General features: G+C 39.5%; 1 protein-coding gene across 1 annotated transcript; it reads right to left on the bottom strand.

Annotated features, from left to right (window-relative positions):
• Positions 1-9,042: 9,042 nt before the first annotated feature.
• LOC123722552 (uncharacterized protein K02A2.6-like) lies at positions 9,043-13,137 on the bottom strand. Its single transcript, XM_045684671.1, has one exon. It carries the CDS (start codon positions 13,135-13,137, stop codon positions 9,043-9,045), a length of 4,095 nt encoding a protein of 1,364 aa, XP_045540627.1.
• Positions 13,138-16,780: the final 3,643 nt, after the last annotated feature.

Raw genomic sequence — 16,780 nt, 5'->3', positions numbered from 1 at the left:
GTACAGGGAATACTAAGGCAAATAAATGACAAATATGATATAGCTTTCCCTTATCCAATATATTTTCCGCCAAGTTCCATCCACACCATCTCGATAGCTGGCAATCCACAACCGTGCGGTTTTCGCGTAGTTTTCTACCGCGTACAGCCGCGTTGTGGAATGGTCTGTCCTCGGCGGTATTTCCAAACCGTTACGACTTAGGGTCCTTCAAGAAGCGAGCGTATCACCATCTCAAAGGCCGGCAACGCATCTGTGGTTACTCTGGTATTGCAGATGTCCATGCGCGTCGACGAACACCTTGGTGTTCCCGCTGCTCGTTTGCCCCCTTCTCTAATAAAAAAAAAAATGAATTCACGATTTTCTGCTCTATCAATAAGAGATACAGTTGTTTTGTTTTCTACCTTAATTAGATTACAAAGACCTTAATTTATCTAAGAAATTAGCCCTAAATAATACATTTTCTGTAGTATTTAATGTAATTTAGATTACCTTCTGTTACAATACGAGTAAAACAGACAAACAATTGTACACAGACCAAGCAATAAGGCCGAAAGTAATGTGAGTAAGGTAGACACAACTATTGGATTTTTGTAACATTAGTTTCATACACGGATAGTCAGACAGAGCAGTAGACTTTGCAGTATTGCAATTGTTTTAAAGCATATGCTGAGACAGGATAGATAACGTAAGCCCTTTCGTACATAAAGCAACATAAATCTTTGAAACCCGGCGATTTTAATCGTTAAGCGACTTTTTTGTCAAGATCGTCGTAAAAAAAAAGTCGCTTTGATTTTCAAGATGACGGAGCAAATCTGTACAGTTGACATGCAGTCGCTATGCCAGTACTGACCATATCGACGACTCGCGTCGACGATTCAACGTTGTGTGTACGATCGCGTGCTACATCATTCTTGCGACGCGACTATATAATATTAGTTAGCAATGTTACTTTGTCTTGGGACAGTTGTGTTTTGTCAGTGTACGCTATCAAGAAATAACAGTACTGCTATGCATGTCTGTTCCACCCTCGTATGAAACTAAATTTACCTTCACAAAGGAACGTGTGATACAATGAAATATATTTCGTAGCTTGGAAGTGAAACTTTTGTCTTTTCACTCAAATATAAAAACGACAAAATGCTATTCGATTTTATTACTTATTATGAATCTTAGTCTTATGTTGTGGTCGTAGTGTTTATTATCATACATGTATTAGGTTTCCACTGCCGGAACACGCATACAAAATATGTTTAATCCTTCTTATTTCTTCTCTTTTCTGTATTGTTATCATTCTCTTATAAATATCAAATTGGTACATGACAGTGATCGAATCTGGAGTTTTATATTTATGCCCAGTCTAGATAAGCGCTTAATAACTGCCCCACTGACGGCTGCTTACATATTAGATCTGTCTTATGTCTCGCAATGCTTTCCCAATCCGGTTACAATATTGAAGTAACGGCCCGAGCCGAGGCTACTGAGGGAACCCTCGAGCTTAGTTGCTAATAAACGAGGTTAAGGCTAAGCGCCATCTGCGTTCGGCCACCTCAAGCCCGGTGGAACTGTAAATACCTCTTCAAGGAAAACAGTGGCTCGTCAGTCACAAAAAAAAAATCGCAATGCTTTTACTTCTTACAATGTCACCGAGGATGATCTTAATTTATTATTATCTAATGATAAATGTTTTGTATAAAATTGTATCTGACTGTCCAGTATTTTTATGTAGATTTTTATTACGAGTACAACAACCGTAAATAAATCACAAAATCATTTCTCAAACAAACAAGATACTTATTCGAACTTCAGTGGAAAGTAAATCATACCCGATTCCGAAAGAAAACCCGATATTGATGGTAATAAATCACGATGGTTTTGTTGAATTATTCAATAGTTTACAAAGTTCTATAGTAAAAGTTAGCAAAGCGAATTCTTTATTCTATTCTGAACGGATTTACTATCAAATTTTTATTATACTAGTTGTTACTATAAGTTTCAACTGTAGTAACTTATTGTCTCTGTTTTATTTAAGAGAGGGAAAGGTATGCCAATATGTATATTGTATTAATACAGATATCTTAAAATTATAATAAAAATTTGTTCATACAATTATAATAGAGATAAAGATTGCTTGTTTCGAAGATAAAAACCTAGCAAACTGTGATTTTTTCGAAAGTTTCGTGCAACGAAAAAAGTGTTTTCGGCTTGACCACTGGCCCTGTAGAGGAACGTTAGTTCTTTGCAATTACCGTAGTTACCAGTGACTGTTCCGAAGAATTGTTTGGAACCATCCCTGCAGATGAGTTTCGTCGCACGATTCAATAAAGCGCTAAGTTCCATCTTTTCCTACTCGATGGTTGGAATTCAACAACGGTGAGGGTTTCACGTTATTTTCCTTCCTCATACAGCCACGTTTTGGCATACAATCCTCAGAGATATTTTCAAATAGTTACGATTTAAGGGCTTCATTCCCATCATTATCAGCCTGGATTTGTCAACTGCTGGACGTAGGCCTCCCCCATCGATTGCCACAATGCCCGGTCCTGTGTCAGTCCCATAAAGGCTGGCAAATCATCTGCGTTTCCTCCTGCGTTGCAGATGTCAACGGACATCAGATTAATTAAACGATTAGCACCTCGTTTGCACTTATCCTATAAAAAGCAACTTTTTTTTGTTTTTTTATGGCATTGTGATTCATGTCGGGGCCAGTTTTTAATTAAAGATACAAGATATTATAACCTTATAAGACTTTACAAAGTAAATTGTAATTTAAATTCTACTCAGTACTAACATACTGCTGTGAACTTGTCTAGACTTAATAACTGAGTAATGTAATGCAACTATGAGATCTCTTGGGACTCAGTGCAATTATAGTTTTAGTTACATATACAAATTGTACTGGAACAAATACAAGAGGATTTTGTATACTTCTTTAATTATTATTATACTTTTACATATGATACGAAATTAAATACTTATATTGTTTGTCGTCATAATTTATACTATTCCTATGTTTATTACCTTACAATATGCTAGGAATCAATTTTTAAAAGTATTTTGAATTATTAAGCTATTACATTTAACTAGCTTTTACCCGCGACTCCGTCCGCGCGGAATAAAAATATGCACACAAGATAAAAAATTTCCTATGTCCGTCTCCTAGTTCTAAGCTCCTCCCCATCAATTTTCAGCTAAATCAATTCTACCGATCTTGAGTTATAAATAGTGTAACTAACACCACTTTCTTTTTTATTGATTTTAAAACATTCCTCCCAAGTATAGTTGGCGACAGGAAAGCGGCCGGCCGTAAAAAATTAAGCAAAAATTTTAAGGTTTATAAAAACATGTGCGTCGACCCCACGTGAGTGGGATAAAGCCTAGGAGATGATGAATATGCTAGACATCAAGTATTTTGTAATGCATTTTCCTATTTTTTTGTTTTTTAATAAAACGTATTGACTTTTTTGCAATTGTCTCATATATTCATCCGCCATCTTGTTTTCCGCATCTGAATTATATCTTTGTCTCTTTCACATCTGTTATAATAGAAGTGACAGTCATAAACACAGATAATGTGCTCGTAAAATATTTATCTCCAAAGTGTCATGAGTAAAAAAAAAACTTGAGAGGTGTGTTGGGACACCCGGATGGAACGAAGTTCTTTTCTATTAATTAGTGAAGGAACCAATGTTTATTCTATGAATAAAAAACTTAAGTCTTCACAAGAAGTACATTTTATTTCTATGAATTTTCGTTATATATTGTCACGTCGTTGCCATGGTGAAGTAGCGCTCATTCGTCATTAACATACATACTATAGGAAAAAGTGTCGTGACAACTTTTTGTAAGAATTTTTTCCGTCTAGCCCCCTTTCACAACGCGCGATAAGGAACTTCGTTCCAATAAAAATAACATTCCAAGAAAGAATCACTAAAACCTTTCACAAAACAGGTAAGTCTCCCAACTTTCACTAAGTCTGTAAAGTGAACTTAAGTCATTCTGTTACGTAAGTATAACGCTTTTAGGATGGATATAAACAGCTTAAAGAAGTTAAAGTTAAGAGTTGTTTTACGCGGGTATTATATATTACGATGGTATTTTTTTATTTATTTTAACTCACGCATACAAAGGAAAGGAATAAGTTGCAAGCATTGTTTGGACCTTGAAGAGTGGTGGTACTTAGAAAACCAGCGTGTATAGTAGTTGACAGATATCTTGGCAGCGCTTAACTTCACGCGAGTCGCTGTGCAGAACGCAATTTAGGTGCAGCTCCCTGTGCAGAGCGCCATTAACCTTGGACCGCAAAGATATTTGAAAAGTACTATACCTTGTGACCACATCACTTAACATCAGGTCAAGCCTGGTCAAGCGCTGGTAAATTCATTAAAAAATTAAATTTGATTTGATTTTATACTAGCTTTTACCCGCGACTCCGTCCGCGCGGAAAAAAATATAAAACGGGGTAAAAATTATCCTATGTCCGTTTCCTGGTTCTAAGCTACCTCCCCATCAATTTTCAGTCAAATCAATTCAGCCGTTCTTGAGTTATAAATAGTGTAACTAACACGACTTTCTTTTATATATATATAGATATCTACCTAAGAATATCTGAGGTAAATTATTTAGTAATTTTAACAAAATTTTAATTAGAACGCAACGAAAATTGTTGAACTCATGTTTTTGGCTTTGGTTTATTTATGAATAGAATAGGTATTCGTAAATTAAATTCTGACATAATCCCAGTACCAGAGCGTAATTAATTATGTATGTAAATACACGAGATTCAGATAGACTGATGTATGAAGATGTTTACCTTAAGCTACGTATTCTTGATATGTAAACCTTTCTTAATAACTATACTGTCTAATTCAAAGAAATTAATCTAATAAAAATCTTGAACTTAAAGTGTTGAAACAAAAACTTTAGCAAATTATAACAAAACTACACTTAAAATTGTCGTGAAATTCTGCCTTTCGTGTGATGAGTGTTTATCGAAGGCTAAGTTCTAGTCCACTTCTCCCAGAATTTTCTAATAAGGAAACCATGGGAAAGTGGAGGGGATTTAGCAGGAAAGGGGATGTTTAAGAAAGAAGAAATGTTCTTTTTATTTTTATCCTCTAGCCTGTTCATTAAATGTAGGCATCTGAAAAATTACTGCGGATCTCTATGGGTAGCGGTCAATTCGCTGTTATAGCGATTTCAGGTGACCGCTTACTCGTTTCTATCGTACTGTAAAAAATATATATATATATATATATAAAAAAGTCGATATTATAGTATATAATTTATTGGCTAAACTTTAGATTACGTACCGTCAAATTGGCGACTGCAATTTTTCATGGCGAACACAGTTATATCTAAGGACTTACTAGCCAAAGTTAAGAGTTGCGGAAACTCGTAGATTTTTAGTTATTGAATAAATAAAATCGTATTTTAGGTTAGATTTTTCAGTACTTTTGACATGATTTTGACAGTTTTATTTAAAAAATTCGCCATAAAAGTTGCAACCGCCAACTTGACGTTACGTAATCGAAAGTTTAACCAATTTATTTATTATGCAGAATCTGTAGCTCTTATTTTAAACCGAAAAATATATTAAATTAATATATTAACTTTGGATACAGCTAAGTTGGGTTAAATCGTCATATTTTCGACCAAGGAATCTGTGGTACTCCGTTATACACGTCATTCCCGGATACATATTTGAAAAGCAATTTATTTCAAAATTATGTACCAATTAGTTGCATCGATGCGGAAACCATCGCTCGACCTTTTTCAACTTCAATGATCGCGTCGGCACAATTTCATATCGTATTTTTTTCTTTAAAATTCGGTTAATTTAATAAAAAAAGATAACTATCGTGTAATATTCAGTTCGTTGTCGATAATTTTATTTTTCTTTTTCGATGGCTCTTTTAATTAACTTCATAAACTCATTTCTTTACATACGTTAGAAGAAAGAAAAGCTGTAGATTTTGATTGTCTTATATTCATTTTTGATGCGTCTATCACTGTCAAAGTTAAAACCGACTAGTTTCAGACCCGTTCGGGGTCCTTCTTCTAACTACTGACGTACATCCATTCTCGACGGGTCTGAAACTAGTCGGTCAATAGACAGACATACACGTGAGTTAAAACGTCAACTATAATTAGACCTCACGTAATTTTAATAACTTAATCAAGATAGAAATATGTTTTTGTACCAAATTTTTGACAGTATAAATATTTAGTGCTAGTACAAAAGTATTAAATTAGTAATTAACAGGTATTAAACTTTGATAAATAGAAATGACACCAATGTTATATATTTTATAATTTTTAAGGCTAAAAAGATTCACAAAACACAATACAAATATTTAATTACAATGAAATAGATGTATAGATGAGTTTAGTAAATACCAACGTAATAAATTCATTATAAAAATTAACATTTCGTTTCAATAGAATTTATTATCTATAAACATTCCATTTGCTATCCAAGTGGTCGAGTCAACGGCGCGAATATGGCTTCCAACATAATCAAAGTCGAGGCGAACTTTATAATTGACAGTAAGGCCCTGTGTACACAAGGCAAATCGTCGAATCTAATATACAAATAGACTATATATGTAGTGTGTACACAAAACGTTGAAACATCGCCTTGGGTTATCTATTTAGTAAGTACATAGCGACTAGATCTCAACTGTATAGTTTGCTCCGCCATCTTGAATATTACAGCGATTTTTTTAAAAGCTAGCATCTGACCACGATCCCACCCGATTAAGTGATGATGAGGTCTAAAGATGGTACGCACTAGCTTTGTAAATGCCTATTCACTCTACTCTTGAAGGCCCCCACATCGTACTTGGATGGAAAAACTGACGCCGGCAAACAAACTGGTTGCGAGCGACTTTCTTTGGCGATGATACGAGGGATGCCTTTTAAGTTTTGTCGTTTGAAGAAAAAAACACAACTAGAATCTTACAGTACTTTTTATTGTTTTTCAAAGTATTCACCACGTAGCTTAATACACTTTTCCATTCGCTCAAACCAGTTATTATAACATTTATTCCACTCTAAAGTGGGGGTGTTGAAAATGGCTCACTTGAAAGCGTCGACTGCTTCTTCACCGGGCTGGAACCTTTGACCACGAAGACTTTTCTTAATTTTAGGAAATGTAAAGAAATCGTTAGGGCTTAGGTCAGGACTGTATGGAGGATGGCCAAGAATTTCTACTTTTTCCTGCTTCAAATACTCAATCGTTTGACGAGCGCTGTGTGAGCTTGCGTTGTCGCGGTGCAGGATGATGCGTCGCTTTGAGTTAGATTTTCGCATTTCGGCGATGACTTGTGGTAAACAAACTGTGGTATACCACTCCGCATTCACCGTTCTACGATCTTCAAGTGCAATAGTCGTAGCATGGCCTTTTTTTCCAACGAAGATGGCCGCCATCTTCTTTGAAGTGCTTCGCGAACGAACAACTTTAGTCGGCTTTGGCTCGTCTTGAAAGACCCAGATTGTAGATTGTTGTTTGGAATCAGGATCGTAGGCATAGATCCAAGATTCGTCACCACTGATGATGTCGTAGACGTGGTTTGACTCTCCTCGGTTGAACCTTTGCAGAGTTTTCTTACACCATATGACGCGGGCCGCCTTGTGATCGTCTGAAAGCAGATGCGGTATCCAACGGCAAACTAGCTTTCTCACACTAAGCGCTTGATGCAAGATCTTCTGAATGGTTGTCCCTGAGATGCCTAATAGAACCTCTATCTCTCGATACGTCACATGACGATCTTCGAGAATTAGTTGTCTCACAGCAATGATGTTATCTTCGGTGAAGGCGGATTTTGGACGTCCTTCGCGAGATTTGTCACTAACACTAGTATGTCCACGCTGGAATTCTAAGTACCAGCGTTTGACAGTCCGCAGACATGGGGCTTCATCAATGAACACAGATGTTAGCTCTTCAAAACACTGAAGCCGTGTCAGGCCTCTTTTAAAGTTGTAGAAAATTTTTGCACGAACATTTTCCTTAGAAAGATTCATTTTCGTACGTAACCTGGCAGATTCAAATCGACACTGTGACTAAACAATAGCATTAATCTTAATACTTTCAACTGTTTTAAGATTCAAAATGTAAACACATTCAAATATAAAACAGTTCCAAATTCAAAATTTCCGGGAAATATTGAAACGACAGAACTTAAAAGGCATGCCTTGTAGATAGCGTGGCGATGCGCGTTGTGTACGTACCTCTATGACATTATATCGCGTAAGTCGCTTAGCCAATAAAATCGCCAGGTTCGAAGATTAACGTTCCCTTGTGTACGAAGGGCCTAAATTAACTAAGACAGGGAAACTCGAGAAATGAAGTTCGTTATTCACACTAGTTAGCAAGTCTCCATACTGTTACAACTTTGAATTTGTTGTTTGTTTTGTTTTGTAAATCAAGGACCGTATTAATATTACACCAGTGATTCTCAAAGTTATGCAGATGGATTCCGTGGAGTATATGAAAGACCTGATGGCGAAGTACGAAGGCGTTGAGAGTTCAAAAGTTGAAGAAGGAATGTAACAGCAAAAAAACCGACACTAGTAATATCTTGAAAGTTTTCTTCGGTGGTAGATAACTGTTGTGCAAAATGACGTAATAAGTAATATGATTTATTCCTTCTTTATACAAATATAATTATTGCAGTTGAATTATTTATTCTTATTACTAATATTATAGACAAAAAAGATATGATTGTTTATTTGTTCGTGATTTAAAAATTCTTTCTCTCTATCCCTAGGAAGCCACACTATCCCTAAGAAACATAGGCTATTTTATTACTATTTTTTTAATTCCGCGCGAACGAAGTCGTGGCATTTTAGAACATTAATGTTTAAGCTTGTTAAATGTTGTCCAATTAAAATTCCTATCACGTTTCGGTTTCAGATATGAATGCGCACAAAATGAATTAAATTCTGCTTGTCTATGAGACGTCAATAAAACCACGCGGTAGGAAACGAACTGATTTATTGAGTGCAAGCGCATACCCGACAAATACCTTACATCTCTCCCCACTAAGCTAATACATTAAATTTGGCCCGCTTTAAAGCACGCAGTGCGCGGGCAGACATCTGGGGTGGCGTAGCCCCCGGCTGCCTCGGAGATAACTCGGTCGCTGCGCGGGGCGACGCCGCCGGGGACTCGCCACCGCTGGATGCCTCATCCATAGGCTGTCCTCCCGACTCCGCACCGACCTCGGACTCCTCGGTCTGTAACTCTAACCCGTTACCCGTAGACGTGTGGCTGGTACGGGACAACGAAAACCGTCCCTTGGCTGGGACCACCTGGTCCGCGTGTCTACGCCATTCCACACCATTGCCCAAGGCTACCTTATAGGAAACCGGCCCGGTCCTTTTGACCACCGTGGCTTCGGCCCATTTGTTCCCCTTCGATGCATAGTCGCGCGCGAGTACAGTCTCCCCCACGCTAAACTCTCTGAGATGGCCGGCGGCGCGGGCCGCCTGCCGCTCCTGCTTGTCGCGCACAGTCGCTGCGGTGTCCGGCCGCAGCGCGTCTAGCCGGCTGCGCATCCGCCGACCCAGCAGCGCCACGGCCGGCGACACGCCCGTCGTGGCGTGTTCACAGTTGCGGTATTTAAACAAAAATTTAGTCAGTGCCGTGTTCACATCCTTGCCCTCGTGTAGTGCTTTTTTAATTGCTTTTTTAATTGTTTTAACGGCATTCTCCGCGGCACCGTTCGCCTGAGGTCGGTAAGGGGCCGAGGTGATGTGCTTTATGCAATTGTTTTCACAAAAGACTTTAAAATCCTGCGAGAAGAATGGTGGCCCGTTATCGGTCACGAGCTGCGATGGGAGCCCGAAACGTGAAAACACACTTCTGAAAACTTTTATAGTACTCTCTGCACTCGTGTTGCGCATCGGGATCGCCTCTAACCATTTCGAATGTGCGTCTATAATAATTAGATAGCGCTTACCGCCGCACTCAGCGAAGTCAGCGTGGATGCGCAACCACGGGTGCAGCGGGAACTCCCAGGGGTGCAGCGGCGCACGCGGCGGCGCGTCCCGCACGGTGCGGCACGCCGCGCACGCCCTGCACGTCTCCTCTATGTCTCTATCCATGGTGGCCCAGTACACATAACTTCTAGACAAGCATTTCATTTTATTCATACCAAGGTGGCCATCATGAATTTCCTCCAAAACTTTTTGTTGTAAGACAGTAGGAATTACAATCCTATATTTATAAATCAAACAGCCGTGTTCAATTGCGAAATCCTGTTTCCTAGCAAAATAAGGTCTTTCCTCATCGCAACTCGGGGCCGTCGGCCAGCCGAACATAACATAACGCTTAATTTTACATAATAACGCGTCGCGTTCGGTCTCCCTCGCGACGTCCTTATAACCAACGGGTACCGAATCCTCTACTAAGTCTAAATAATCGACCGAGTCCACGGAGCGACCCTCCTTAGCCAAGGGTAGGCGAGACAATGCATCGGCCGGACCGTTGTCCGCCGATCGAACGAATTCGACTTTAAAATCGTATGCGGCCAAGCGTGCCGCCCAACGCTGCAGCCGACTCGCGGCCGTCTGGGGGATACTACCCTTGCCTCCAAAAATGTATGTTAGGGGCTGGTGATCGGTGCGCAACGTGAACCGTCTCCCGAAAAGGTACTGATGGTGTTTGGTGATGCCAAATAAAATAGCTAACGCCTCTTTATCGAGCTGGCTGTAGTTGCGCTCGGCCGCGTTAAGCGTGCGCGAGGCGCAGCTAACGGGGCGCTCGCTGCCGTCGTCGTAGCGGTGCGCGAGCACAGCGCCCAACCCATACGCACTGCTGTCCACCGATATTACAAGTTCCCGCCCCTCCTCGTAATGCGCCAGTACCCGTTCGCTAAGAAGTGATCGCTTCGCCTCGTTGAAGGCTTTTTTACATTCGGAATCCCACTTCCAGCCGACCCCCTTTTTTAGCAGATTATGCAAAGGATGTAAAATTGTACTTAAATTCGAAATAAATCGTCCATAATAATTTAATAACCCTAAGAAACTTTTTAATTGAGTGACGTTCTCCGGTGTGGGTGCGCTGGCAATGGCTTCCAATTTCTCCGGATCGGGTCGCAGCCCATCCTTGTTAATAATAAAGCCCAAATATTTTACACTGTCCTGCAAGAATTTACATTTGTCAAACTTCACTGTAAGTCCCATGTCGCGTAACCGTTCGAGTACAGCTCTTACATTTCTTATGTGTTCACTTTGATTCGACCCCGTTACACATATGTCATCTAAAAATACAACACACCCCGCCACCCCGCGTAATGTCTCCTCCATTAATTTTTGAAACTTCTCAGGTATACAGGACAGACCATACGGAGTGCGTCGATAGGCAAAAGTCCCCATGTGCGTGGTGATGGCGGTGCATGGCTGCGAGTCCTCGGAAAGAAGACACTGCTCATAAGCGTGCCTTAAATCAATTTTTGTAAATTTTTCACCTCCCCTCAGACTCGCAAACAATTCCTCAATACGAGGTAACGGATAAAAATCTCTTTTTAATTTGGGGTTAATTGTCATTTTATAATCCCCACAAATTCTTATGTCCCCGTTACTCTTAACGACCGGCACAATGGGCGTGCCGTAGTCTGAATATTCGACGCGATAGATGGCGCCGTCCGCCTCAAGACGAGCGAGCTCCCGCTCAACCCGCGCCCGCAGCGCAAGCGGTAGTGGCCGCGCGCGCAAATAAACCGGTTCCTTGTCAACGAGCTGTAATCGAATGGTCCGCTTGCATGTGCCTAGCTTATCACTAAATACTTCCGGAAATTCTTTACATAACTGATTCACAAAATCGTCGTCTCGGATTACATTGAGTGATATTTGTTTTAAATTTAAAGCCTGCATCCACTCTCGACCTAATAACGGCCGTGCGCCGCCTTTTATAACATACAAATGCAATGAGTCACAATGCTTATTCCCTAACTTAACATTCACCTCGATGTAACCGAGAGACTCAATCCGTGAACCAGAGTACGAACGTAGACAAATATTATCTTTATTAATTTTTTTATGCGAAAACATGCTACGGTAGCACTCCTCCGCGATCGCCGAGATACGACTACCGGTGTCTATTTCACATTTCAAAATCTTGTTATCGATCAATAAATTAATAAAGTATGGTTTGGTACCTTTCGCTGCTACCTCGTACAAACTCTCGTCTTCGTCGATCTCATATAGACCGTCGTCCGACTCCTCACTCACGTAATTCTGTAGGCCAACACTGCCCCGCACTTTACACATCACTTTAATATGGCCTCGCTGGCCGCACTTATCACAAGTGTATGTTTTGAATCGGCACCCAGCCGCCGCGTGAGCTTTCCCGCAACGCCAACACGCGCGGACACTCGTTGCCGCTCCGCTCGGCCCCGTTGCCGCTCCGCTCGGTCCTGTTGCCGTTCCGCTCGGCGCGTCGTTCGCCGAGCCTCCCGCCGTACTCCCCGCCCGGGCCGACCGCAGAGATTGCGTGCCCCGCACGCCGCGTCCCCCGCTGCCCGGGCGCGTGTAATGCAGCCCCTCGGCCGAGCTCCCATCGGCCGCTGCTGGAGATGAGTCCGTCACCGAAGCTCCTGTGCTGCCACTGACCTCAGCATGCCGTTCTGCTGCCTCGAGTGCCAGTGCGAGCTCCACCGCCTCCTTGTACTGAATCTTCTTTTCAGCAAATATTCTTGCACGCATCGCATCACTAGCCAGACCTGATACGAACTGGTCGCGTAAGTTCTCCTCGATGGTCGAGCATGTGTTGCACTTGCCGAAATTGCAGGTGGCCGCGAGATGTTTCAGCGCTTGTAAATAGTCGGTGAGCGACTCGCCGGGCCGTTGACGTCGCAGCCGGAACACGTGTCGCTCCGCGATCTCAGAGCGCTGCGGCTCCAAGTGCTCTGTCACTAGCCGTACTAATTGCTCGTACGTCTTGTCTTCTGGGAAAGCCGGCGCACACAAATCGCACATTAAAGCATAAGTTTCTTCACCAACAACCGTTATTAAAGTAGGCACCTTCAACTCGTCGCGTATTTCATTCAGCAAAATATATTGATTAACGCGGCGTATATATGCCGGCCACTGTTTTGAACTTAACGAAAATGCTTCAATTTTACCTATCGGCATTTTGCACACAAACTTATTACCACAAAAGAAAAAATATATATATTAATCCCGTACTCGTCGCCAGTGAGACGTCAATAAAACCACGCGGTAGGTAACGAACTGATTTATTGAGTGCAAGCGCATACCCGACAAATACCTTACAGTAAACATGAAAACATTTTATCGAAATACAATCTTACAAATATAAATGTAAATGTATAGATGGATGGACGGATGTTTGCTAGAAAGTATCTTCAGAACGACAGATGGTACAAATGTAGAACGTAGTCTGGAAGAATACATAGGCTACGAAATAAGTTTTTTTTTTTTAATTCTCTGATTTACTCGGATTCTTTATTTTAATGTATTTAGGTTTAATAAAAGTGATATGAGATTTCTAATCATTTTTAGTGACTTGATCCAAGTTAAGCTCTAATTTGCACTAAAAAGACAACATTGACCCTATCATTAACTCTATTTTGCCCTATAAATTTTGATAATATTTCCACATTTACTAGTTTTGGACATTTATTAATTTTAATATGTATTTAAAATTAATTGACTTAAAAAGTGACCAGTCGTGTAACGGTCAATCTATGTCGTCGTAGATTAATTTATTCAGGCAACCTCTGTAGACAACATCTAAAAATATTGATAACATAACTTTCCCAATGTAAATTCCATCCTATTATATGAATTCTCCTGCATATATAATACTAAATCCTTAATTCATATAATCCTTTAATCTTACAGACAAGTTTTAATACGCAATTTATATTCAAGACTAGAAATCCCCACTTACTAACACACTTACTTTGTTCTCAGCGATAGCTAAGTCAATTTTTAGTTAAAATCAAAAATTTCTATCATAATAATTAAATTTAATTGAAGAGTTTGTTTGCAAAAAAAACAAACCATTGTACAGTCAGGACCAATCGTGGTGTTTCACTTACAGAATAATTGAATTGTTCCTTGGAACAAGACAAACTCTACTCCTTAAAAAAAAATTCAATTAGGTAGCTGTGAGTTGCGTAATCCACGGCATAATAGTAAAAAGCAATTAGTCGTTTACCACTGTCCTACCTTTTCTTGTACAGACTCATTTAAAAGCTACGTGTTATTAGTTATCGTTGCGCGTCGTCGTTTCAATGGGTACCAAACGTTCAAACGACTGTAACCTTACTTGGAATACCGCCAGATTCCCCGAGTATCTAGTGAAGTCAAATTTGTACATATGTATTAAATTGTAGAATTCGATTGCCGTGACACTATTACGTATTGTAGTCTCTATTTTTCTCAAAGATAATAAAAAGGTTACTGATTTGTATTATACAAGTGTCACTGCAGTGATTTCTACGGTAAAATATTATTCGTGACACTACCTACAATTTGAACGAACACTGTTACAACATAATAGATGAAGTTAAAATAGAGTTTCACTGTAAGACTCGACACGTCAACAAGTCGCTATAAATTATACGTCGTGAACTCTGACAATTTATTTGCAACTCATTTAAAAGTTTTTCTCTGAACTACCTTTGAATACGTTGTGAACTTATAAACTACACTTTTTACTTTTAATTCTTCTTTCTACATTTCTTACCTTTTTATGTTGTTTAGTAGATTTTTTTCTTCAATGAACTTTATCATCTCAGTAATTATTCATTCATTTACCCGATTGAACAGGAGAACTGTTTGTATGTTTGTTTTATTGTCTGTAATATCAATTTCATTGAGACCGCCTGTGTTAACTGTACCGATTTTGTCGAGCGAGATGTCATTAGATTCATATTCTTCTCTTGAATATCATAGATGTACAATAAGGCCCTTCGTACACAAGACAACATAAAACATCGAAACTAATATTGTTGGGTCGAGAGAATCGCCTGGCGCTCTGTACATACAACGCTGAATCGGACGCGAATCGTTTATTCAACAGTGCAGGCTTAGAGATGTTAACTGTCACTCATGTGAACTTTTATCAGGATCTTGAAAAATAGGTTGGTAGCGATTCTCTTTGGCGATAACAGATAGAAATGTCGGCAACTCGCACTGTGCACGAAGTTCTATGACCATTGCATTGTGTAAGGAGCTTAGCGACTAAAATCACTGGGTTTCGAAGATTCAAGTTACCTTGTGTATGAAGGGCCTTAGTGACAGTACAGTCAGTCGTTTATTTTTTATCTGGTAATCTTTTTAAAATGACTATAATTTTTTTAACAATAAATGGCGCTTATACTACGTTACTACGAGTACTTCCTGCACAAATTCATATATCATTCTATTTTTATAGTACATAAACTATCCGCAATCAGAAATCCATCAATCACGCCAGTCAAGTGTTTCTACGAACCGATAACTTAATGCAAAAACTGTCAGATGGAGAAAAAAAAATGTTTTATTTGATTTGTAACAGTTTATAAGTATTATTTGATATTGTACCAAAAATTATGAATCAAATACAAAAAAAATATTGTAGTACCTAAATTTGTTTTTTGTTGTATGACCTCTTTCAATATGTTACGGCTTTCAATTACCCCCCCCCCCCACCAAGTTTCTTCTACAACCTTAAAACCACAATCTTATTTTTAACTATCGTGAACCCTCGCTGGGACTCCTCGTTTGCCGTGTACCCAAAAGGGTCCTTAACCAGACCTGGACCACTTTTTGTCAGGTCCATGAACAATTCTGTAGTTTATGAATACTACTTCAACACTAAGATCCACTTTCTATACCACTAACGTTGTGTGAGTTCACTTCGGGTCGTAAAAATCTTAGTCGCATTGAAGGTGTAAAAAAATGTAGCCAGGTAAAGGTAAATAAATTGCCTACAAAGTGGATTAACCAATTGCGGTCGTTAAACGTTTTCGCGTTAAAATAATTTCATCGCGAGCCGTCGCCTCAGGTAATGCGAAAAACATTGAAATAATTTGCTTATTCAATTACATTTTAATTCCACCTTGAATTATTTCATTTACATTTTTTTTGGAACCTAAAACTTTTGAAAGGAAATAATTGATAGATGAGTACATCACTAGAGTGGTTCGAACCCAGTAACTTCAAAACTGGCTGCCAACAATCTGATAATACTTAAAAGTAAATAAAATCAAAGGGTTACATCGACACCAGTTACCATAAAGAGGTAGAGGTTACATGAGAGTTAAAACAAAACTCGGTAGACACTTGGACTCCAAGTAACAAAACCGTTTATGATTAATTAAGGTTGTCAGATCATACTTGTTACCACTGCGGGGCTCAGAGCATACTCAAGTTAGGGGTGTCTAGGTCATAGTCAACCACGCTCACCCAGTGCTGGGGTTAGTTGACTTCGGCATCTTCATCACGATGTTTTCCTGCACCGTAATAACGTCGGATAAATGTACATATTAGATTTCGGCCATGTCCGATAAAGCGATTCTCTTAATCTAGCTATTGTAACCATGGGATTTCTCTGTTCAAAAACCTGTGAACAAAACATATTGGCACCGTAACACTTGAAAATATTTTTTTCTAACCGGTGGAATGGAATTATCTGCAGTGGAAATTTATTACGTGAAACTTTCGTTCTCGCAGGCTTCTTACCTATTTGTTTTCGTCAAGAAACTTCGACAAACAACTCCATTTAGATTTCTTAGATACAAATTACATCACATTCCCATTATGA

The sequence above is a fragment of the Papilio machaon genome, chromosome 27 (genome assembly GCF_912999745.1).
Source record: "Papilio machaon chromosome 27, ilPapMach1.1, whole genome shotgun sequence".
NCBI lineage: Eukaryota > Metazoa > Arthropoda > Insecta > Lepidoptera > Papilionidae > Papilio > Papilio machaon.
The sequence above is the reverse complement of the archived record's forward strand: the minus strand, read 5'-3'. Positions and strand labels throughout refer to the sequence as shown.